The following is a 25,882-nucleotide window of genomic DNA, read 5'->3' on the forward strand; positions in this document are numbered from 1 at the left end:
CTTATTATTCTCTATGTTTGGTTAGGTCAGGGTGTGACTCGGGTGAGAAAGTGTATGTTTTCTATTTCTTTGGGTTTGGCTGAGTGTGGTTCCCAATCAGAGGCAGCTGTCTATCGTTGTCTCTGATTGGGGATCATATATAAGTTGTCACTTTCCTTTTGGGTTTTGTGGGATCTTATTTTCTGTTTAGTGTCTGTGCCTGACAGAACTGTTCGCTTTCGTTTTGTTGCTCGAGTTATTTTGTTTTAGTGTTTCTTGAATAAACGAATCATGAACACTTACCACGCTGCGCCTTGGTCCACTTCTACCACCAACGAGAGTCGTTACACAGGGCCACAACAGGCAGTCTCCGCAGACCAAGCCCCCTCTCCAGGGGCAGATCATCTCCAGCCCAAGCCTTTCCTAGAGCTACGCAGGAGCCAAGACTCTAATTCAGGAGCACACTGGAAACTGCAGGATAACTGGACCCACTCCAAAGTGGGGAATGGGAAGCCAGGCCAATGTTTATATTTGTATTTGTATTTATTAAGGATCCCTGTTATCTGTTGCCAGGGCAGCAGCTACTCTTCCTGGGTTCCAAACTAGTTAAGGCAAAAAATACAATAAAATAAAACAGTACATTTAACATTATTACACCACTACATATTTAAAATACAACACTTTTAATACCACCATACATACGTGTGTGTAGAGTGTGTATGCTGGTGTGTGTGTATGCATGGGTGTGTATCTGTGTCTATGTGTTTCCTCACAGTCCGCATTGTTCCATAAGGGGGAGTATCAGTTTTTTTCATCTTTACTGCTTGCATGAGTTACTTGATGTGGAATAGAGTTCCATGTAGTCATGGCTCTGTGTAGCACTGTGAGTTCGTTCTGGACTTGGGGACTGTGAAGAGACCACTGGTGGCATGTCTTGTAGGGGATGCATAGGTGTCTGAGCTGTGTGTTAGTCGTTTAAACAGACAGCTCGTTGCTTTCAACATGTAGTCAATACCTCTCAAAAACTAGTTATGATGCAGTCAATCTCTCCTCTACATTGAGCCAGGAGACATTCACATGCATATCATTGATGTTAGCTCTTTTGTCTTTTGTTTTATTTAGGACTAACTTATTACTTGCCACCAATTCTGAAACTGACTGCAGCTCTTTGTTAAGTGTTGTAGTGATTTCACTTGCTGTGGTAGCTGACGTGTGTAACGTTGAGTCATCAGCATACATAGACACATAGGCTTTACTCAGTGCCAGTGGCAGGTCATTAGTAAAGATTGAAAAAAGTAACAGGCATAGACAGCTGCCCTGGGGAATGCCCAACTCTACCTGGATTATGTTGGAGAGGCTTTATGTGTGCTGGCACTAAAACACACCCTCTGGTCACTCTCGATCCACGATATAGCAGGGAATGTAAAGCCATAACACATGAGTTTTTCCAGCAGCAGATTATCATTGATAATGTCATCAGCTGCACTGAAGTCTAACAAAACAGCTCCAACTATCTTCTTATTATCAATTTATTGAAGACAATCATCAGTCACTTGTGTAACTGCCGTACATGTTGAGTGCCCTTCCCTATAAGCGTGCTGAAAGTCCGTTGATCATTTGTTTACTGTGGTCAAACACCATTTTTCCCAAAAGTTTACTCAGGGTTGGTAGCAGGCTGATTGGTCAGCTGTTTGAGCCAGTACTGAGTGCTTTGCTATCCTTGGGTAGCGGAATGATTTTTGCTTCCCTCGAGGACTGAGGGCATACACTTTCCTGTAGGCTTGATTAAAGAGATATCAAATAGGAATGGCAATATCATCCGCTATCATCCTCAGTAATTTTCCATCCAAGTTGTTAAACCAAGGTGGCATGTCGTTATTGGTAATTTGGTCAGTTATGCATGGATGAGTAGGTTCAGCATTTGTTGTTGGCATGTCATGCCCAAGTTTGCTAATCTTCCCAATGAACATCACGAGCCCACAAAGACGGACCGAATTACAATAAACAATCACTGACAAACACAACATGGGGAACAGAGGGTTAAATAATAAACAAGTAATTGGTTGAGTGAAGCCAGGTGTGTAAGACAAAGACAGAACAAATGGAAAATGAAAAGTGGATCGGCGGTGGCTAGAAAGCCGGTGACGTCGACCGCCGAACGTCGCCCGAACAAGGAGAGGGACCGACTTCGGCAGCAGTCGTGACAGAATTTCAAGTACAGATTCAACGACAAAGACCAGGGATGTTTTTCAGGGCTTCGCAAAGAAGGGAACCGATTGGTAGATGTGTAAAAATAAAAAAAGGACACAGTGAATATCCCTTTGAGCATGGTGAAGTTATTAATTAGGCTTTGGATGGTGTATCAATACACCCAGTAACTACGAAGGTACAGGCATCCTTCCTAACTTAGTTGCCAGAGAGGAAGGAAACTGCTCAGGGATTTCACCATAAGGCCAATGGTGATTTTAAAATGTTGTGATATTAGAAAGGAGCCTAAGTGACAGAGTGAAAAGAAGGAAGCCTGTACAGAAAATGTGGCAAAGAAATGAACTTTTTGTCCTGAATACAAAGCATTATATTTGCAGAAAATCCTACATAATACATCACTGAGTACCACTCTTCATATTTTCTAGCATGGTGGTGGCTGCATCATGTTATGGGTATGCTTGTCATTGGCAAGGCCTGGGGAGTTTTTTTTAAATAAAAATAAATGTAATACAGCTATAAGCACAAGCAAAATCCTAGAGGAAAACCTGGTTCAGTCAGCAAGACTTGAACATGGCTGTCTAGCAATGGTCAACAATCAACTTGACAGAGTTTGAACATTTCCTTAAAGAATAATGTGCAAATATTTTACAATCCAGGTGGGCAAAGTCTTAGAAAATTACCCCAAAAGACTCACTCAGCTGTAATCGCCGCCAAAGGTGCTTCTAGAAAGTATTCACTCAGGGGTGTAAATACTTATGGAAATTAGATATTTCTGTATTTAATTTTCAATAAATATGAATTTTTTTTCAAAAAACATGTTATCACTTTGTCATTATGGGGTATTAATCAATTTTTAATTTAGGCTGTAACACAACAAAATGTGCAGTAAGTCAAGGGGTTGAATACTTTCTGAATTCACTGTATATCGTATCTTAAAAAAGGGGGAAATTATATTATTTTATACTAACACAATTGTTCAGAGAAAGACATATTTTTTTATTATTCTCAAAAAGATAGGGGAAAAATATTGCCACCCCTGTTTTCAATATCTCACCTTGCGAGGATAACAGCACTGAGCCTTTTTCTAAAATGTTTTATGAAATTGGAGAAGACATTGGGAGGGTTCTTAGACCATTCCTTCATACAGAATCCTTCCAGATCCTTGATATCCTTTGTCTGTGCTTATTGACGGGCCCAATTCAAACTACAGTCCGGAAACTGAAATGTCCATTGTAAAATATTGCTTTTGAGGTCAATTAACCATTTCTATGTGCATTTTGATGTGTGCTTGGGGTCATTGTCTTGCTGGAAGATTCACTTGTGGACAAGTTTCAGTCTCCTGGCAGAGACAACAAGGTTTTTGGCTAACATGTCCTGTTTTTGGGGGTAAAGTTCCTGATGCCATTAACCTTAACGAAGGCCTCAGTGGAAGAGAAATAGCCCCATAACCATATTTTACAGTAGGTATTGGGTTATTTTCTTCATATACATCCTTATTTAGACGCCAAACCCCCCACTGATGTACGTGGCTAAAGAGTTCTATTTTCATGTCATTTGACCATAGCACCGGTTCTAATCTAGGTGCCAATGTTGTTTGGCAAACTCCAGGCATTTACATTTGTAGGATGACATGAAAATAGAGCTCTTTAGCCACGCACACAAGTGATAGGTTTGGAGTCAAAATAAGGACGCATAAGCAGAAAATAACAGTGTTGGCAGTGTTGTCCATAGCGCAGACGAATGATATCAATGATCTGGAAAGATTCTGTATTGAGGAATGGTCTCCCAATGTCTTTTCCAATCTAATAAAACATTCCGTGCCATTATCCTCACAAGGTGAGGTATTGAAAGGTATTGAAAACAGAGGTGCCAATAATTTTGACCCCTATCTTTTTGAGAAAAAAACATATTATTCGTTAAACAAAATAATACCATTTTCACATTTTTTGGAGCATACAATAGGTAACTCAGTATTTGTATTATTTATTTTATACAGTCTTTTTTGCTCATCTGTACAAATAATTTTGGACCTAAGTGTACATCTCCCTGTGCGGTGGAAGCAGGGCCGTCAAGTTCCTGTGGGCTGTCAAACACATCCCCTCTGCGGGCGTAATGCAGAGTGTGACGCGTCAGACCCTATCACTCTGCCTTGCCACTGACCAGCCACTTACGTATGCTGTGTGCACCACTGGATGCCAAAACAGACACTGTGAGGTGGGATAACAGCTCCAGCTCTGAAACCCTGCCCTCACCCATTTCCCCACGACCGGTTTGATGCTGCTGCACAGCCCACGGACTACAATGCACCACTTCCAGTGCCGTGTCCTGAAAAAACTTTTCCTGGTTCACCTGTAGGTACACTGCGGAACAGCCCCCCTTGCTGAGGGCCAAAGACAACCCTACTCTACTCCATTCAACTGGACCATTACCGCACCATTAGAGGAGAGACTCCACATAGGGGTTTTAGGAGAGATTAGAACTGCTACCATACCACTGTTCTGTGCAGGGGATCAAATACCTTTCCTCTCCTTATGGCATATGCAAGGTTCACTGTGAGGATTCTGGAGCTCACCAATTTTAAGCTGAATGCATACTGTGCAGTATGTCAATAAAAAAACTACTACCCAAAGGTTAATGGTTGACTGTATATGTAGCGTTATTTTTTAATTTTTTATTTAACCTTTATTTAACTAGGCAAGTCAGTTAAGAACAAATTCTTATTTGCTATGACGGACTACCAAAAGGTAAAAGGCCTCCTGCGGGGACGAAGGCCTGGGATTTAAAAAAAAAAAGAAAAGAGAGAGACACCATAACACTACATAAAGAGAGGCCTAAGACAACAATATAGCATGGCAGCAACACATGACAACACAGCATGGTAGCAACACAACATGACAACAACATGGTAGCAACATAACATGGCAGCAGCACAACATGGTAGCAGCACAAAACAAAGTACAAACATTATTGGGCACAGACAACAGCACAAAGGGCAAGAAGGTAGAGACAACAATACATCACGCAAAGCAGCCACAACTGTCAGTAAGAGTGTCCATGATTGAGTCTTTCAATGAGAAGATAGAGATAAAACTGTCCAGTTTGAGTGTTTTTTGCAGCTCGTTCCAGTCGCTAGCTGCAGCGAACTGAAAAGAGGAGCAACCCAGGGATGTGTGTGCTTTGGGAACCTTTAACAGAATGAGACGGGTATACAGAGATTCCCAGTTTACAGAGGAGTATAGAGTGCAGTGATGTGTCCTATAAGGAGCATTGGTGGCAAATCTGATGGCTGAATTGTAAAGAACATCTAGCAGCTCGAGAGCACCCTTACCTGACGAATTATAAATTACGTCTCTGTAATCTAGCATGGGTAGGATGGTCATCTGATACAGGGTTAGTTTGGCAGCTGTGGTGAAAGAGGAGTGATTACGATAGAGGAAACCAAGTCTAGATTTAACCTTAGCCTGCAGCTTTGATATGTGCTGAGAGAAGCACAGTGTACCATCTAGCCAAGTACTTGTATGAGGTGACTACCTCAAGCTCTAAACCCTCAGAGGTAGTAATCACACCAGTGAGGAGAGGGGCATTTTTCTTACCAAACCACATGACCTTTATTTTGGAGGTGTTCAGAACAAGGTTAATTGGTTTAACTGATTGTAACGGCCCTGTAGTGCACTGTATGTTTCCTGTATAAGTATTCCGCTCCATTCAGGAGGACCTGCTCCCTCTGAATCATGTACTGTAGTGGAAATGTCAGTTTTTTGTTGATTCTATGTCCTCTGGCGTCCTCCATGCCCCTTGGTCCCAAAAATGTGCTGCCTACATTTGCCATTGGGGGTAATATTCCCCTGCACATGATCATTATTTCAATCCTCATGAGCCTGCAGACAGGCACAGCCTCCCTGACAGCGTTTGATGCTGTTTCTCTCTCTCTATCTCTCTTCTATCTCTCTTCTCTCTCTCTTCTATCTCTCTTCTCTCTCTCTCTTCTCTCTTCTCTCTTCTCTCTTCTCTCTTCTCTCTTCTCTCTCTTCTCTTTCTCTATCTCTCTTCTATCTCTCTTCTCTTCTCTCTGTCTTCTATCTTTCCTCACTCTCTTCTCTCTCTTTCTCTCTCTTCTCTCTCTTCTCTCTCTCCTCGCTCTCTTCTCTCTCTTCTCTCTCTCTCTCTCCTCACTCTCTTCTATCTTTCTTCTATCTCTCTTCTCTCTCTCTTCTTTCTCTCCTCTATTTTTCTATTTTTCTATTTCTCATCTCTTTTTCTTTCTCCCTCTCTTCTCTGTTTTTCCCCATCCCTTTCTCTCCTCTCTCTCTATTTTTCTTTTTTTTCTCTCTCTCTCCTTCATTCCCTCTCTTTTTCTCCCCTCCCCTCCCCTCTCTTCTGTTCTCTTGATGATAAAAACCTGTAGAAATAGCAAGGGGGGAAATAGAGCAGCAGCAAAAAAGGCTTTTGCTGTGCATCAAAATTAAACTGTCTGTCTCTCTTGGCTCATACTTTTGGAGAAAATGTCAGACATGTTTATTTAGGTAAGGAAGAGTGTTTGCACGTTGAGTCACACAAGGTAACTCCTCTACAATCTCCAGAGACCATCCCTTCATTTGAACATACAGTATAAGTACATGGAAATCAATGGGAGAAAAAGACCACATGAGGAGGTTTAAGATCTCAGCATCCTAGGCCTCTTTATTACATCTCATCCTGTCCATCGTGTCTCAACCTGGCTGGCTGTTTGCTATAGTCACCCTCTGATCGTTTCCCTTTTGTTCTGTTTGGTTTGCAACATGAAGGGGAATGATAGAGCATATACTGGAGCAGCCTACTGTATCGTCTCAGGATTCTGGAGTCTGATAAAACAATGTAGCGCTGGACGAGGAGAGGAAAGGAAGAAATGGGGAAGAGAGCGATGTTCTGTGGCAGATTGTTCTCTTTGATCTGGAGTGCAGTGAAAGGAGGTCATTATGTAACCGTCTTCAGCACACACATGGCTGAGTGTGTGACTGCCAAACAGAGAGAGAGAGAGCGAGAGAGCGAGAGAGCAAGAGAGAGAGAGAGAGAGAGAGAAAGAGAAATAGAGAGGGAAATAGAGAGAGAAATAGAGAGAGAAATAGTGAGAGAAATGGAAAGAGAGAGAGACCGACAGTGAGGCAGAGGAAGATGGAAGACATGAGAGGAGCAACATTTCTGCTCATATTGACGTTGGGTCACTTTCCTTATTAAGGTTGTTTAGTGGAGCAGCTTTAACATGGCCCCTAATGAGCCTGATAATGAGACATCAGAATGCCCCTTAGTGATTGTTCAACGTTAAGTCCCACTGTCTCAATACAGCATCCCTTTCTGTGGCAGTCTTTACCAAATAACAAAAGATCGTAGAATTACAGGGGAGTGCTGATCTTGTAAGACATGAAAAATATATGGTTTCTGGCTAATAACAAAAACATACTGACTGATCATGATGATTTGTTCATCTTAATTGGGGACAATTCATTATCTTGGGGGGGGGGGTAAAGGCCAAATAGCAGATGGGTTTCGTAATCAATCATTCAAAAATAATGAATAATTCGAAATCTGAAAATTGTGTGTCACTTTTATCCTTTGGAAATGGCCTTTCCCAAACACCATATGGTCCATAAACCTCTATCAATACAGGCTGCTAATTGGCTTGTCTAATGTACACTACAAAGGAGGACAGAGATGTACAGTACACAAGTGCTGAACTGAAACAAGCTGACACAGTAAGACTTTACATTGAGCTTCTTCTCTCGGGTTGGAAATTACAAAGGTATTAATAGATCCTGACAAATCAATGTTACACTCTCACCATACAGAGAGGATAACAAAGGGAAGCTGTCTTCACTGATGGAGGAATGAAATGAGGGAGGGAAGGAAGGAGCGATTGGCAGAGTGTGGTGGTTGTGGTGTATGGTGGTGTCTGGTGGTGTACGGTGGTGGTGTATGGTTGGGTGGTGTATGGTGGTGTACGGTGGTGTATGGTGGTGGTGTATGGTGTATGGTGGTGTATGGTGGGGGGGTGGTGTACGGTGGTGTATGGTGGCGGTGTATGGTGTATGGTGGTGTATGGTGGGGGGTGGTGTACGGTGGTGTATGGTGGTGTATGGTGAGGGTGGTGGTGTATGGTGGTGTACGGTGGTGTACAGTTGGGGTGGTGGTGAATGGTGGTGTATGGTTGGGGTGACGGTGTACGGTGGTGTACGGTGGGGTGGTGGTGTACGGTGTACGGTGGTGGTGTATGGTGGTGTACGGTGGTGGTGGTGGTGGTGGTGTATGGTGGTATATGGTGAGGGTGGTGGTGTATGGTGGTGTACGGTGGTGGTGGTGGTGGTGGTGGTGGTGGTGGTGAATGGTGGTGTACGGTTGGGGTGACAGTGTACGGTGGTGTACGATGAGGGTGGTGGTGTACAGTGGGGGTGGGGTTGTATGGTGGTGTACGGTTGTGGTGTATGGTGGTGTACAGTGGTGTACGGTGGTGGTGTACGGTGGTGTACAGTGGTGGTGTATGGTGGGGGTGTATGGTGGTGTACAGTGGTGTACGGTGGTGGTGTACATTGGTGGTGTACGGTGGTGGTGTACATTGGTGGTGTATGGTGGTGGTGTATGGTGGGGTGGTGGTGTACAGTGGTGTACGGTGGTGGTGTACGGTGGTGTACAGTGGTGTATGGTGGTGGTGTATGGTGGTGGTGTACGGTGGTGTACGGTGGTGGTGTATGGCGGTGTACAGTGGTGTAGGGTGGTGGTGTACAGTGGTAGTGTATGGTGGTGGTGCGTGGGGGTGGTGTATGGTGGTGTATGGTGGGGTGGTGGTGTACGGTGGTGTACAGTGGTGTACGGTGGGGGTGTACGGTGGTTTATGGTGGTGGTGTATGGAGGGAGTGTACAGTGGTAGTGTATGGTGTTGGTGTAAGGTGGTGTACGGTGGTATACAGTGGTGGTGTACGTTGGTGGTGGTTGTTGGTGGTGTACGATTGTGGTGGTGTATGGTGGTGTACATTGGTGGTTTATGGTGGTGTACAGTGGGGGTGGTGGTATATGGTGGTGGTGTATGGTGGTGGTGTACGGTGGTGTACAGAGGTGGTGGTGTGTGGTGGTGTACAGTTGGGGTGGTGGTGAATGGTGGTGTATGGTTGGGGTGATGGTGTACGGTGGTATACGGTGGGGTGGTGGTGTACGGTGTACGGTGGTGGTGTACGGTGGTGGTGGTGGTGTATGGTGGTGTATGGTGAGGGTGGTGGTGTATGTGGTGGTGGTGGTGGTGAATGGTGGTGTACGGTTGGGTTGACGGTGTACGGTGGTGTACGGTGAGGGTGGTGGTGTACAGTGGGGGTGGGGTTGTATGGTGGTGTACGGTTGTGGTGTATGGTGGTGTACAGTGGTGTACAGTGGTGGTGTACGGTGGTGTACAGTGGTGTACGGTGGTGGTGTATGGTGGTGGTGTACAGTGGTATACGGTTGTGGTGTATGGTGGTGTACAGTGGTGTACAGTGGTGTACGGTGGTGGTGTACAGTGGTGGTGATGGTGGTGGTGTATGGTGGGGGTGGTGTATGGTGGGGTGGTGGTGTACGGTGGTGTACGGTGGTGTACAGTGGTGTATGGGGGGGTGTGGGTGTACGGTGGTGTATGGAGGGAGTGTACAGTGGTAGGGTATGGTGGTGGTGTAAGGTGGTGTACGGTGGTATACAGTGGTGGTGTACATTGGTGGTGGTTGTTGGTGGTGTACGATTGTGGTGGTGTACGTTGGTGGTTTATGGTGGTGTACAGTGGGGGTAGTGGTATACGGTGGTGGTGTATGGTGGTGGTGTATGGTGGTGTACAGAGGTGGTGGTGTGTGGTGGTGTACGTTGATGGTTTATGGTGGTGTACAGTGGTGCGCGGTGGTGTATGGTGTGTACAGTGGTGTTGTATGGCTGTGGTGTGCGGTGGTGTTTGGTGGTGGTGGTGTACGGTTGTGTACAGTGGTGTGCGGTAGTGGTGTACGGTGGTGTATGGTAGTGGTGCTGTACGTTTGTGTATGGTGGTGTATGGCGGTAGTGGTGTACAGTGGTGTACAGTGGTGGTGGTGTACGGTGGTGGTGTATGGTTGTGTACAGTGGTGTGAGGTGGTGTGCGGCCCACCGACACTGAGACGGCCTGACAGGTTCTGTTTCTGCTCATTGGAGGACTGTTATCCGGAGTGACCGTGTTGTCTTCCTTTCCCTCCACCGAGGTTATGCTATTGCCAGCAGTCCACATGACACAATGAATGAGTCTCCAACATGGTTGGCTGGGGACAGGCAGAGGCACAGAGAGACCCTCATCAGGTCAGCCTACTGAAGGTAATTCACAAGTCCTCTCAACCCCCCTGTACTGGACCTATACACACATCACTCATCACACATCCCAGTGACGTGGGGTTGGGATGGCGGTAAATCACATGGTTAGATCTCCATATATTTCCCCATTCGTTTGTGACCGATAGGGACCGCTTCTGTGGCCACTGCGTTTGGAAGATGACGTGTCTTGTAATCGGGTGTGTTGGGCTGTCAGCTCAGGGAGCATGATCTTGCCAGCATGACTCAAGTCTGCCCGTGAGCCGCTTCCTGCGCTTGTGCATCTACTTCAGTTGCTTGTATGATCTATTTTAGATTCTCTAGCCCAAGGATGTGTGCGCATTCTCACAGCAGATAGCCACAGAAAAAAGAGGGGTAAGGGGGATAGATAATGTTCAAATCATCTACAGGCAATCATGCAAATTCCCCATCTGTGGTGCACTCAGGGATGTAGATAGCAGAGCAGCCCTACTTCCTCATCAGCCACAGCAAACGTTTAATTATGCAAACGAGTGAGATCTCTATCAGCCCTTTGAACACGCCAACATGTAGGCTACACATATGCCAACGAGTCATTTTAACCTTTAGAATTTCAACTGATGTATGTCTTGACCATGTCTGAGAGCGGGAGTTCATGGTGGTGCAGCGATAGTAGGAGACAGGGTCAGAGGACCGGTCCTCTTTGTCTCTACTGCAGATGTCACACACTATGCAGCCTTCGCACACTGAAGCAGCCAGGCCTGGGTTTGGCTTGACCCTGAAGTGTCATTCTGATTTAGACCCTATTCTCTGTGTCTGCTACCAATGTGGCCTGATGGCTGTGCCACCATGCAGGGGCTTCGCCATACTCTGTGTGTCTGCCATTTGGGTTTTTACATAAAGCGGAGAAATGTGGATCTTCCTCTTCTTCCTCTCCTCTTCTCGCAGTAATCCCTGGGGAGCGGGCTTCCTTGGAAGGCTTGGTGTAGTGGGAGCACTGCGGTGACATTGTGCTGTTTCTATGGTTGGGTCTAATCTCGAGGAGGCAGGGGTCTGTTTCTTTTTTTTATTGTTTGAGGGGCTTTAGAGCAGCTTTGAGCCTGAGGGGCGAGAGCACAGAAATCCCAGGGATCTTCTCCCTCTCCCAGTAAGAAGATGTGGGTTACAACGAGGGGTGTTGGGCGAATTCAAAATTGCCATAACTAGAGGGGCTTTGGTTTCTGGGCTACATAGTACTGTCTAAATACACTGCCTCCCAAAAAACGAGGCCATCAGAAAGATGCCGCTTGAATTATAAAATCGAACAATAAATGTTCGCTTGCATCGTTGTTTGACAAAAACATCAGCTACGATGAAGAGCAAAATGAAACAATCTGTCCAGCAGCAGCAGTATCAAACGCAACCCCGGAGCCAGGAGAACGACACCTTCAGTTCTCTACCTTCCCCTCATGCAATTATGCTTTGTCACCTGCATTTGTTTCAGTGGAAACCACATGTAAGAATAAATAACATGGGAGATGTTTCATTCAAATCAGCCTTCCCAGTGACGTACATTTTCTTTGTTTAGTCTCTGGGGAGTGGAAGGAGTTTCATGGTGACGTCTGTATCGTGGTTAATTACTGCCATCTGGTGGGTGAAGGTAGAATGTGTGTTTGCTCAAGTCAACACCATATATATTATTGAGTCAGGAATAAAGAAAGATATCATCATTTAGAAGCAGTCATGGAAATCCTATAAAACTGTTTTACTACGATTGCCACCCGAGTCAGCGACCTCACAGGGAAAACTTATGAGCCAATTTGACCTTTTTACTGGGAAAAATCCCCCAGAGTAGCTTCTCCAAACAATTGCAAAAGACAGAACCATTAAAAGGGAGGGTGTAACCCCACCAACAGTAAGAGGATAATACAAACCAGATGTTGTGGTTGTGTGACACGCTGTTTTGGCCTTTCAGCCAAAGCCTACAGTTATACATAACACTCCTGAGATGTAAAATGTAGACCATTTCATGACGTATGTCTCTGTGATCCCTACTAGCATTTGAAAAGAGGTTAGTTACACACCACAAATACTGTAATTATATAAATATAATATAGTTCATAACATTATGATATAAAGGCTCAAATTAATATTCAACAACAATTTGGTTCACCAGGAAGACTAAATTAACTTCAATTCAAATCAGTTTGCCAAAAGAGGACACAATTCTATATTCTTGCAGTTTGAATAATAAATTCTCCTGAAAAACCCCAGCCCTCTTAGAGGAGTGTTTGTTGAGCTCCCTCATACTCTGGCTTCCTCTGTGGCCTTTCACTTTCCACTGACTGACCACAGCTCCCCCAACGCACTGACATTTCTAAATAAGCAGCAGCATTAGGAAGTTTGCCAACACCCTGATGGTCAAATGACAGGGTTGTGATTGGACCAGCATCAGCCTCCAGACTTCACCATGGGCTGATTCTACTCGTTAATACTGTGGTGGACCAAACAGGCCTGAAACGCCCTAGAAACTCCTGCCTTCAACTGCCCCATCCCACTGGCCCAATTATTCATGTCAACTAGACACATTTTTTCTTCTTCTTGATGTTCAGACATGGGACTTGCTTTGGAGATTGATGTTCAACTTCCTAACATTATTTCACTGAAGAGAAAGCTTTTAAATGATGGGGGTCTCTTGTTCAGACAGAGATAGTGTTTGAGAAAGACAGAATTATCATCCCTCCCTGCCAGCACTGAGAAACAACAATCACACAGCACAGCTGTAACTAGTTACTGTATGTTACCACCACACCCATGAGGCCAAATACAACTTTATTTATAAAAAGTAAACCCAGAGCTGCCTCTGTGGCTGGTTTCATGGCAATGGGCTGGGTCCTGTGCAAGATGTATAAATGGCCTCAAGTCTGAATCACATTGTTGGACAAGTATTGGTGACCCAAAACAAAAAAAACATTCACATACTGGACTGTGATAGAGCATTTTAAAGTTTATTTAGGAGAAATCAAGTAAAAAAAACAGTGGTATATTCTTCTGGAGAAATAAGACCAAAAATGAACAAAATACAGATTAACAAACCGTCTAAGGCAATGTAGTTTCCCATGTTAAGAGACAATGTAGTTTCCCATGTTAAGAGACAATGCAGTTTCCCATGTTAATTAAGAGACAATGCAGTTTCCCATGTTAAGAGACAAATGGAGGAGTTAGTTTCTGCAACTTGTTGTTTAGAGGCACAAGCAGTCAAATACCAATTAAATAACATTGGAACATTAAACCCCAACATATCACTGAGATTCAACTCGTGATAAACCCTTACAGTTCCACTGCAGTACAGAAACAAGCAGAGAACCTGCAGCAGTAAGGTCACCCTGACATCATGCCAAGAGAGCCTTATTCATAGAACGACTGGTGTTCCTGCACTTATCAAACCTCAGACAACTCTGGAAAAAGATCAACTTTTTAGATAGATACAAATGCATGGTTAGAGGATCATGTATATTCAATGGCTACATATCATGAATACATTGTTCTGTTAAAAAAAATCTCTAGGATCATTACGCACGGCGCAATGATAGTCTTTCCATATCAAAGTAAAAAATAAAACGGGAATATGAGTTTATATAGTAATTTTCAAAACAGTGTAGAATATAGGATGCAAGTACATATAATATAATTTTTTTCACAAAGAGCTGACTAAAACAATGTACTATACAATTTTCTAGCAGTGTTAACTCATATGTTCACTAAAGGAAATGGAAAACACTTCAGAAAGGTCATTCATCCTCAAACTGCCTCTATAAAGTACTTTAGATGTTCTGCTACTCCCCTTGATTCTGTTAATGATTTTTAAAGTCCCACACAGTTTACACTAAACACCACAAATGTAGGAGAATCTATCCCTCTTTCCTCAAAGCTTACTCTTACCAGATCTTATTTAAGACAAAAAAAATATTAAGCTGGGTAGTGATGGTGGAATGTTCATGCCATCGTCTCAAGACAAGCTTGAGCAAGGCTTTCGTTCAAGGCCAGCCATGATACATGTGGGTAAAGTCATCAGCATTTTAATTTAGGGGAAATAAACATTACACTTTCCAAAGTGAAGAATGTCAAGTAGACATGCTCATTGCGAGTCAATTTAACAAAAGAAAAGTTAGTCAAAATTTGACAGTATTCAACTAAACATCAGATTGGAATAAATAAAACCACAACTAATGGCATTATGGTGAAGATAGTCAACTCTAAGACAGGACTGGTCTACAGATGTTAAATGTTGACTACTCAGTAATGCGTCTAAGCCAAAGCATCCCGTACCAACCACATAATAACAACATAGCCTATTATACTGCATTCAAACAGCCTTGCCAGAGGCTGCGATTTGTAGATGGATGCTAGTGTATACATATTCTAATGAAAACCATATACAAAAAAATATATTGAGTACGACTGTACCAGCAGTAAGTATTTCTAAAACGGTTACTGACAAAAATAAATTCTGAGGGTAAATAGAATAACAAGGCTTATTATAATAGATACCAGCTATTTGAAACATGCATCTCTGTAAGCAGAATACTATCATTATTACTAACTGTATCTATGAAATAAACCAGTGAGTACTAAAAGAACAAAAAGATAAAAACAAAAAATGTAAGTCCACAAAAGAGAAAGTAGGTCCAGTTCTGAATAGTTGGAGAGAAAAGAGAGAAACATTGGGACCAGAGGGAGACTAGAGCCTTGATAGCATTACCACTGTTAGTATTGTTAAAACAAACACAAACGCACTCTTACAAATGTACTGTATGCTCCAAAAGAAACAGGTATGCTGTTACCACTACCTCAATCTAACACATAATAGTGCAAATCAGAGCCGGCCTTCCTTTTGAACTAAAAACACACCAACACAGGGTCACATGTGGAGAGTTAACGGAGATGGCAGGAGGATGAAAACAGAAGAGAAGCAAAGCAGACTATGGCTTTTTGTTTGAAGCAGCAGGCAAGTTCTTTGGTTAATAAGAAAGGCATGAGGGAGTTAAGACCGAACAGTATGCCTTCTCAAAGGCCAAATTAATTGGTCATTTTGGGAATCTCTGTCAGGGTAAGTGTTAAAAATATATAAAATGATACACCTCAAATAAAGACAAGCTGACATCAAGGCTGCCAATACTGGTCCTAGAGAGTTCCTCAAATTGATATTTCTGCATTCAAAATGAAGAATTTGAACACTTGGACTCAAACCAAAACTACCCTAACTGAACAAATGTATCAAATCCTCCCAGATCAGTGTCAGTCATATAATAAGAGCAGGGAGAACCCCCCAAGGTCTGTAAAAGGCCAGCTTTGGTATATAATACAGTATTAAAACTGGAAATTCATTGTCTTTTCTAGCGTTGTTCTGAGCTCAGGGAAGTCAAGCTTGACAATGAATGGTATAGGGAGGTCAATCGGTGCACTTGTCTGATGCCACAGACAAAGAAATGGTTGTGGTTCACCATTCAACAGTGAGGGAGGTCCGGCCAGTGTTTCAGGAGTTGGCCTCTGGACTGTGGGGGTGTCCCCCCGGCCCCTTGGACTTGATCTGGAGCCAGGTCTTCCCCAGGGCCTTGGCAAAGTGGTCGTCCACCGAGCCTGTGATGGACACAGTGTTGGAGACGGGCTCAGGCTCCTTATAGTTCTTCCCCAGGCTGCGGCGGAAGTGCTCCTCGATCACTGGGTCGACCGCAGTATTATCTGGGATTACAGAGGAGAGGAGAATAAATCAACATTTTAAGTGTGGCATGGTAACAAAGATACAAATTATATCAAATGTATGCACAGATTTATCACGTTAGTAAGCTAATGTGGTGATAAACATTTACCATCGGCCTTCCTCTGATCCATGGGTGGGCTGGGGCTGTGAGACTTGTGGCAGTGAGACAGGTTGCAATTGCGATTGCTTGCAGGAGCACAGGTGATCACAGAGGGGCGATTCTATAAGATATAAACAAACACATTAATGACATACAATACGAGACTGTACGTAAGGCGCAACTGACCAATGCATGAATGTATTTCGGAATTGTCAGAATTACCTGTGGTCTGTCCACAGGGCCGGGCATGGCAGGCCTCTCTGTGCCACCCAATCCAGAGTCTATGCTGTTTTTAGTCAGAGCCAGAGGCTGGTCCATCGCATAGGAGGGGATGGAGGCGTACAAGTGGTTGCCAAGGAGGCCGTTGGAGGAGGAAGTGATGCGCTCCACAGGGCTGTGGCCGAGGATCCAAGGGTCGTTGCGGTTGTCTCCGCTGGCAGGCTGTCCCCTTGTTAAAGAGAGGACAAGTGGCAGATTACCCCAGACAGCCTGACAAAGACCACCAACTGCTCCAGTTATTCATAGGCCACTTTAAATCAACCCCGCCTTGAAGTCAGGAGATTGGGCCTTACAGACTGTCACTTAATAAGGGTGCAGGGATTCAGTGCATGGATTGTTTAAAGAGCAGTCGACCGTGTTTACTTACGACACACTTGTCTCTTCGGCACATGTAACTACGCTGAACAAAAAAATATAAAAGGCAACTTGTAACGTGTTGATCCGATGTTTCATGAGCTGAAATAAAAGATCCCAGAAATGTTCCGGACGCACAAAAAGCTTATTCCTCTCAAATTGTACACACATTTGTTTACATCCCTGTTAGTGAGCATTTCTCCTTTGCCAAGATAATCCATCCACCTGACAGGTGTGGCATATCAAGAAGCTGATTAAACAGCATGATCATTACACAGGTGCACCTTGTACTGGAGACAATAAAAGGCGCAGTTTTGAATGTGCAGTTTTGTCACACAACACAATGCCATAGATGTCTCAACTTTTGAGGGAGCGTGCAAATGGCATGCTGACTAGAGGTCGACCGATTAATCGGAATGGCCGATTAATTAGGGCCGATTTCAAGCTTTCGTAATAATCGGAAATCGGTATTTTTGGACGCCGATTTGGCGTCTTTTTTTAAAACATTTATTTAACAAGGCAAGTCAGTTAAGAACACATTCTTATTTTCAATGACGGCCTAGGAACGGTGGGTTAACTGCCTTGTTCAGGGGCAGAACGACAGATTTTTACCTTGTCAGCTCAGGGATTCAATCTTGCAACCTTACGGTTAACTAGTCCAACGCTCTAACCACCTGCTTTACATTGCACTCCACGAGGAGCCTGCCTGTTACGCGGCTGCAGTAAGAAGCCAAGGTAAGTTGCTAGCTAGCATTAAACTTATCTTATAAAAAACAATCAATCATAATCACTAGTTAACTACACATGGTTGATGATATTACTAGTTTATCTAGCCTGTCCTGCGTTGCATATGATCACTTAGGTACACGTTGCTCCAACCATAAACATCAATGCCTTTCTTAAAATCAATACACAAGTATATATTTTTAAACCTGCATATTTAGTTAATATTGCCTGCTAACATGAATTTCTTTTAACTAGGGAAAATGTGTCACTTCTCTTGCAACAGATTAAGGGTATATGCAGCAGTTTGGGCCGCCTGGCTCGTTGCGAACTGTGAAGACTATTTCTTCCTAACAAAGACAGCCGACTTCGCCAAACGAGGGATGATTTAACAAAAGCGCATTTGCAAAAAAAGCACAATCGTTGCACGACTGTACCTAACCATAAACATCAATGCCTTTCTTAAAATCAATACACAGAAGTATATATTTTTAAACCTGCATATTTAGCTAAAATCAATACACAGAAGTATACATTTTTAAACCTGCATATTTAGCTAAAAGAAATCCAGGTTAGCAGGCCATATTAACCAGGTGAAATTGTGTCATTTTGCGTTCATTGCACGCAGTCAGGGTATATGCAACAGTTTGGGCCGCCTGGCTCGTTGCGAATTAATTTGCCAGAATTTTACGTAATTATGACAACATTGAAGGTTGTGCAATGTAACAGGAATAACGTTTTGTTTTCGAGATGATAGTTTCCGGATTCGACCATATTAATGACCTAAGGCTCGTATTTCTGTGTGTTATTATGTTATAATTAAGTCTATGATTTGATAGTGCAGTCTGACTGAGCGATGGTAGGCAGCAGCAGCAGGCTCGTAAGCATTCATTCAAAATAGCACTTTCGTGCATTTTGCCAGCAGCCCTTCGCAATGCATTGCGCTGTTTATGACTTCAAGCCTGTCAACTCCCAAGATTAGGCTGGTGTAACCGATGTGAAATGGCTAGCTAGTTAGCCGGGTGCGCGCTAATAGCGTTTCAAACCTCACTCGCTCTGAGACTTGGAGTAGTTGTTTCCCCTTACTCTACATGGGTAACGCTGCTTCGAGGGTGGCTGTTGTCGATGTGTTCCTGGTTCAAGCCCAGGTAGGAGCGAGGAGAGGGACGGAAGCTATACTGTTACACTGGCAGTACTAAAGTGCCTATAAGAACATCCAATAGTCAAAGGTATATGAAATATAAATCGTATAGAGAGAAATAGTCCTATAATTCCTATAATAACTACAACCTAAAACATCTTACCTGGGAATATTGAAGACTCATGTTAAAAGGAACCACCAGCTTTCATATGTTCTCATGTTCTGAGCAAGGAACTTAAACGTTAGCTTTTTTACATGGCACATATTGCACTTTTTCTTTCTTCTCCAACACTTTGTTTTTGCATTATTTAAACCAAATTGAACATGTTTCATTATTTATTTGAGGCTACATTTATTTTATTGATGTATTATATTAAGTTAAAATAAGTGTTCATTCAGTATTGTTGTAATTGTCATTATTACAAATAAATAAATAAAAATAAAAAAGCATTTAAAAAAAAGTGTATTTATTTAAATGAGCCGATTAATCGGTATCGGCTTTTTTTGGTATTCCAATAATCGGTATCGCCGTTGAAAAAATCATAATCAGTCGACCTAATGCTGACTGCAGGAATGTCCACCAGAGCTGTTGCCAGAGAACTGTATGTTCATTTCTCTACCATAAGAACGCCAAATTAGGGAACTTGGCTGTACGTCCATCCAGCCTCACAATTGCAGACCACGTGTATGGTGTTGTATGTGTGAGCCGTTTGCTGATGTCAACGTTGTGAACAGAGTGGTGGTGGGGTTATGTTATGGGCGGCAGGCATAAACTACAGACAACGAACGCAATTGCATTTTATCAATGGCAATTTGAATGCACAGAGATACCGTGACAAGATCCTGAGGCCCATTGACATGCCATTAATCCGCAGTCATCATCTCATGTTTCAGCATGATAATGCACAGCCCCATGTTGCAAGGATCTGTACACAATTCCAGGAAGCTGAAAATGTCCCAGTTCTTCCATGGCCTGCATACTCATCAGACATGTCACCCATTGAGCATGTTTGGGATGCTCTGGATTGACGTGTAAAACAGCATGTTCCAGTTCCCGCCAATATTCAGCAACTTCGTACAGCCATTGAAGAGGAGTGGGACAACATTCCACAGGCCACAATCAACAGCCTGATCAACTCTATGCGAAGGAGATGTCGCCCTGCATGAGGCAAATGGTGGCCACACCAGATACTGACTGGTTTTCTGATCCATGCCCCTATAGATGCATATCTGTACTCCCAGTCATGTGGAATCCATAGATGAGGGCCTAATGAATTTCAATTGACTGATTTCCTTATATGAACTAACTCAGTAAAATCTTTGAAATTGTTGCATGTTGTGTTTCTATTTTTGTTCAGTATACATGCACACTCCTCGTGTGTACAATATTTATCTGATTTTCATGCAAGCAAATGTTTGGATACATTTGACATTAAAATATTGTAATGTAAAAAAAAATATTTCAAAGTACGTAACGATAGATTAAGACAGACATGTTTACACTTACAGTTGAGCAGCAAACAGTCGACTCATTTTGGTCATGTGGTTGTTGTCACAGTCAATGCAGTCGTCTACTTGCTCCTCGCCATACTTCCTTTTGCTGGGGCAGATGGGGGGAGGACCGGTCCTCATGTTGGTCATTGGAGAGGGCAGCGACGGCATCCTGGACTCACCTGTGAGAGAAGATTCAGCTGTAGAGAACACTCTCTGTTTATACTTTGCATGCAAACCAAGGTGGTCATGTCTCAATAATGTAGAACTACAGAGTATTCAGAACGTTTTAAAACACTAAATCAGTAATACTAGGAGTTTGCCATGCTCCCCCACATGATCTAGTTACCTGCTGTGACCATTACCTGAGAAATGGGGATTAGAAAAGGTTTAGCCGATTAAACTCAAATCCACGATTTACGATGGAGTTGAGCGGCAACTAGTGTGGGGGGACTGGAGCTCCGACGTAGTTCTTATCAGAAACGACTGATTTCCGCACCCAAAGAATAGCCGACAATTACACACATTGTTCTGTGTAATCGCGGGCTATTCTTTGAGTGCTGAAATCAGTAGCTATTCTTTGAGTGCTGAAATCAGTAGCTAGTTTTTGATAAAAATCTTCAATAAATGTGACATTGGAGCTTCAGTCCACCCACAGTAGTCGCCACTCAAATTGTGGAATTGAGTTTAGTCGGCTAGACAAGGTTTAGCTTTACCTTGTCTGTCAAGCCTTGCAGTCACACTAACTAGGTTTCCATCCAATTGGCGACAGATTCATGCAAATATTTAAAAAAATGCATGAATAAAATATGCAAATGTTCCTACCAGAGATGTGTTTCCATCAAATTGACTTGTTGCAGATGACGTGATGACATAGCGCACATAAAAATGTTTTTGAGGTTAAATTGCTATGTACCGAATACAAGTTAAATGGATTTCCATCTCATTTTAACCTTACTGAGGGTTTTGTCGCAAAAAAATGTGTTATACACTAAGTATAGCAAACATTAGGAACACCTTCCTAATATTGAGTTGCACCCCCCCATTTGCCCTCAAAACCTCAATTTGTCGGGGTATGGACTCAACAACATGTCGAAATTGTTCCACGGGGATGTTGGCCCATGTTGACTCCAATGCTTACTACAGTTGGATCAAGTTGGCTGGATGTCCTTTGGGTTGTGGACAATTCTTGATAAACAATTCTTGACAAACAGGTGACGCCTGGCACCTACTACCATACGCCCACTCTGAATGGCACACATACACAATCCGTCTCAAGGCTTAAAAATCCTTCTATAACCTGTCTCCTCCCCTTCATCTACACTGATTAAAGAGGATTTAACAAGTGACATCAATAAGGGATCATGGCTGTGTCATGGAAAACAGCAAGTGTTCTTAATGTTTTGTATACTCAGTGTATATCAAATGTCCCATTTTTTTTACATTTTACATTTTAGTCATTTAGCAGACGCTCTTATCCAGAGCGACTTACATTAGTGAATACATACATTTCATACATTTTTTTTGTTTTTGTAATGGCCCCCCGTGGGAATCGAACCCACAACCCTGGCGTTGCACACACCATGCTGGCGTTGCAAACACCATGCTCTACCAACTGAGCCACAGGGAAGTCCCCACTCTAGTATTGGCTCTAGTATTGGCGCTCTAGCCAACAGCTTGCAGATATGGAATGCCGTGTGGGTCTTCGCGTGTCAAAAAATATATACACGTCAAATAATACTATTTGACGCGTTAAATAAGCTTTTAATTTGACACGTCAAATAACACAATTCTATTATAGAATGTTGTGTGCTGAATTTGCATGTGCAAGCCAAGCACCACCATTACTATCAGTAGCACTGTCAAAGCTGTACATAAGAAGTCTGCAAACAAGCACACACCATACACGAACGATGTGTTTACAATACCACGTTGGTAATAAGGCATTTGTTCGACCGCTTTAGCTTGGTACCCATCTAGCACCAATACAACTAGCCTGAAAATAGTGAGCAGTAGAAACTGCAGTAATTTTCATTCATCTTAGCAATGATTTTGCCATCCTTGTGAGTAAGTATTAGCTAGGTAGCCACTTGTTGTTCACCTATTGACATTGAACTTCCGTTCATGGAAATACATAAACGTCCCTTTTTCAGGACCCCTAATCCAAATAACTTCACAGATCTTCATTGTAAAGGGTTTAAACACTGTTTCCCATGCTTGTTCAATGAACCAGAAACAATTAATGAACATGGACCTGTGGAACGGTCGTTAAGACACTAACAGCTTAAAAATGGTAGGCAATTAAGGTCACAGTTATGAAAACTTAGGACACTAAAGAGGCCTTTCTGCTGATTCTGAAAAACACCAAAATAAAGATACGCAGGGTCCCAGCTCATCAGCGTGAACGTGCCTTAGGCATGCTGCAAGGAGGCATGAGGACTGCTGATGTGGCTAGGGCAATAAATTGCAATGTCCGTACTGTGAGACGCCTAAGACAGCGCTACAGTGAGACAGGATGGACAGCTGATCGTCCTCGCAGTGGGAGACCACGTGTAACACCTGCACAGGATTGGTACAGCCGAACAGCACACCTGCAGGACAGGTACAGGATGGCAACAACAACTGCCCGAGTTACACCAGGAACGCACAATCCCTCCATCAGTGCTCAGACTGTCCACAATAGGCTGAGAGTGGCTGGACTGAGGGCTTGTAGGCCTGTTGTAAGGCAGGTCCTCACCAGACATCACCGGCAACAACGCCGCCTATGGGCACAACCCCACCGTCGCTGGACCAGACAGGACTGGCAAAAAGTGCTCTTCACTGACGAGTCGCGGTTTTGTCTCACCAGGGGTAATGGTCGGATTCACGTTTATCGACGAAGGAATGAGCGTTACACCGAGGCCTGTACTCTGGAGCGGGATCGATTTGGAGGTGGAGGGTCCGTCATGGTCTGGGGCGGTGTGTCACAACCTCATCGGACTGAGCTTGTGTCATTGCAGGCAATATCAACGCTGTGCGTTACAGGGAAGACATCCTCCTCCCTCATGTGGTACCCTTCCTGCAGGCTCATCCTGACATGACCCTCCAGCATGACAATGCCACCAGCCATACTGCTTGTTCTGTGCGTGATTTCCTGCAAGACAGGACTGTCAGTGTTCCGCCACGGCCAGCGAAGAGCCTGGATCTCAATCCCATGAAATACGAGTGATAGTGTAATCAATGTATAATAACTACGTAAAAAATGTATAATAACTACGTAAAAAATGTATGAACGCATTAAATTATTATTTGACGTGCAGTCATATTCAGGTCCTGATTGGTCAATAAGCGTATCTGACACGTCAAATAGCGTTATTTGAAACGTCAAACACAATTTGACATGCATCTTTTTTGACACATGCAAAGACCCAAACGGCGTTCCATACGCTGATAAAGTGCGGGTATAGCCTACATGAGATTATTATGGACAAAAGAACGACATTATTTTAAATTTGTCAAATGGCTGCCAAGCATCGATCATGTCACTACAATAAGACCCTCTCCTTCATTGGAAACGGGAATAAAGATTTTCACCTTACACTTTCACCACCCATTGAAGTTGAGAATTTGTTGTTAACTGACTTGCCTAGTTAAATAAAAGGTTAAATAAGTGTTTTTAAATAAAAGTTAACCAGAACTTATTTTATCTGTATCCTAATAAACTGCATGTTTTCCCGAGTTGTAGGACCACACAACATGCCATCGCGTGACTCCAAGTTTACTTCGATATGATGGTTATTATATCAATATTTGCACTTTTACACCGCCTTTTCTCACATAATTCATTTTACAGACAATAATATCCCACCTTGTCATGCGTATTTTGTTTTACCGACAAATCTGCTGTTTCCACCATCAGGCCTGTCTTTACATGTTTTATCCGACATATACTTTACTCGAATAAGAAGGTTGGGTGGAAACCTGGTAATCATTTTTTAGTGGTTACAAAACGAATCAATACATTCAATTGTGCTTTTAATGCTAGTTAACTTAACACACGGTATGGTTTGTTATGGTGATAATGGATTGATCAACAAATAATGGGGGAAGCCATAGCATAGATAGCTGGCTAGCTAGCAGTGGTGTAAAGTAGCCTACTTAAGTAAAAAAAAATACTTTAAAGTACTAAGTTACTAAGTCGTTGTTTGGGATATCTGTACTATTATTACATTTATATTTTTCACACATTTTACATCACTACATTCCTAAAGAAAATAATGTACTTTTTAACTCCATACATTTTCCTGACATCCAAAAGTACTCGTTACATTTCGAATGCTTAGCAGGACAGGAAAATGGTCTAATTCACGCACTTCAAGAGAACATCCCTGGTCCTCCCTACTGCCTCTGATCTGGCGGACTCGCTAAACACAAACGCTTTCTTTGTAAATAATGTCTGAGTGTTCGAGTGTGCCCCGGCTATTCGTAAATTAAACAATACATTAAAAGAGTGCGGTCTAGTATGCTTAATATAAGGAACGTTGGCTACTGTAGATAGTTTGCCGCTATTGGCCTATTTATTGCCTTACCTCCTTACTTCATTTGCACACACTGTATAGATTTTTCTATTGTGTTATTGACTGTACGATTGTTTATCCCATGTGTAACTGTGTTGTTTTTGTCGCACTGCGTTGCTTTGTCTTGGCCAGGTCGCAGTTATAAATGAGAACTTGTTCTCAACTGGCCTACCTGGTTAAATAAAGGTGAAATAAAAAAATAAAAAAGTTAACGTTAGTGACTAACCATCACCTAGGATTAGGCCGATAACAGATTTAGCTAGCTATTGAAAATGAGTCTCTTACCTTCGTAGTGTAGTCTCCCGATATTGTTGTTCATTTTGTCCAGGAACTGATAGTTCAACAGGTCCATTCTCGTGAAAACCATTTACTCGTACTGGCTACTTGCTAACATCAAAGTTAGCAGCTAGCTAGCCAGCTAGCCAGTAAGTGTCCGTCCTAGAATAGAATATAAAATATTAGCTAGCTAACGTTAACCAGCTAGCTAGCTAGGTAAAGATAACGTTCGATTATACGCGTTGTTGTACCAAATACACAACATTAGCTAGCTAACGTTATAATTAATAGTTTAGCAACCTCTATGAACTAGCTAGCCAATGCATCCATGTCAAATGGCCCTCTTCGCCTGTAAACATTGGATAACTGGCTAGGCTAGCTAGCTAACTACCGTGGTAGTAAGCTACTAAGAAGCTAAACTGGTGCAAGCAGCTAAAGTTAGCTAAGAAGCTAACTCACTTTTTCAAAGTTAGTAAAAACCAAAAAATACAAACTTACAATGTGTTCGAGGTCCAGTTCAGATGATCGATAGTCAAAACGATTTGTAGATAGATGTTCCGAAAATCAGTTGGCTGGCTCCATCGGTATTATATATTTTTTTTTTACCGCAAACAGTTTTCAGACAAAAGGGTCGTTGCGCCACATCTCAGACTCAGCCTAGCTACACAGTGAAGCTGCTAACCAAGCTAGTTAGCTAGCCAACTACCCCTGGTGACTATCTTCTCTCTCACGACCCC

At 42.9% G+C, this 25,882-nt stretch overlaps 2 protein-coding genes across 3 annotated transcripts; both read right to left on the minus strand.

The window, feature by feature from the left end:
• Positions 1 to 304: 304 nt before the first annotated feature.
• LOC115168895 (extensin-3-like) lies at positions 305 to 10,429 on the minus strand. The gene is made up of 2 exons (XM_029724419.1): positions 8,279 to 10,429; positions 305 to 427 (listed from the first exon to the last, which is right to left on the minus strand). The coding sequence occupies exons 1-2, from the start codon at positions 10,427 to 10,429 to the stop codon at positions 305 to 307; spliced, it is 2,274 nt and encodes a 757-aa protein (XP_029580279.1).
• Positions 10,430 to 13,451: 3,022 nt separating this feature from the next.
• LOC115168394 (transcription cofactor vestigial-like protein 4) lies at positions 13,452 to 25,767 on the minus strand. 2 transcript variants are annotated; one of them, XM_029723621.1, is made up of 6 exons: positions 25,644 to 25,767; positions 25,155 to 25,307; positions 20,330 to 20,495; positions 16,548 to 16,773; positions 16,335 to 16,446; positions 13,452 to 16,206 (listed from the first exon to the last, which is right to left on the minus strand). In XM_029723621.1, exons 2-6 carry the CDS (start codon positions 25,234 to 25,236, stop codon positions 16,001 to 16,003), a joined length of 792 nt encoding a protein of 263 aa, XP_029579481.1. In that variant the 5' UTR covers positions 25,237 to 25,307; positions 25,644 to 25,767; the 3' UTR covers positions 13,452 to 16,000. The 2 variants fall into 2 exon arrangements, with proteins under 2 accessions (XP_029579481.1, XP_029579480.1); XM_029723620.1 differs by having other exon boundaries at positions 20,330 to 20,513.
• Between the last annotated feature and the right edge of the window lie 115 nt (positions 25,768 to 25,882).

This window comes from Salmo trutta, chromosome 30 (assembly GCF_901001165.1).
Source record: "Salmo trutta chromosome 30, fSalTru1.1, whole genome shotgun sequence".
Lineage (NCBI taxonomy): Eukaryota > Metazoa > Chordata > Actinopteri > Salmoniformes > Salmonidae > Salmo > Salmo trutta.

Coding starts and splice junctions, on each gene's coding strand:
- LOC115168895 (XM_029724419.1), bottom strand. CDS start 10,429: ATGTGGACTGCTGGCAATAGCATAACCTCGGTGGAGGGAAAGGAAGAC. Junction 428..8,278: donor ATACACCACCATACACCACC/GTACACCACCCC, acceptor CTCCTGAATTAG/AGTCTTGGCTCCTGCGTAGC.
- LOC115168394 (XM_029723620.1), bottom strand. CDS start 25,236: ATGGTTTTCACGAGAATGGACCTGTTGAACTATCAGTTCCTGGACAAA. Junction 16,774..20,329: donor CGACTGTTTGCTGCTCAACT/GTAAGTGTAAAC, acceptor CTCTTTAACAAG/GGGACAGCCTGCCAGCGGAG. Junction 16,447..16,547: donor GCCCTGTGGACAGACCACAG/GTAATTCTGACA, acceptor TATATCTTATAG/AATCGCCCCTCTGTGATCAC.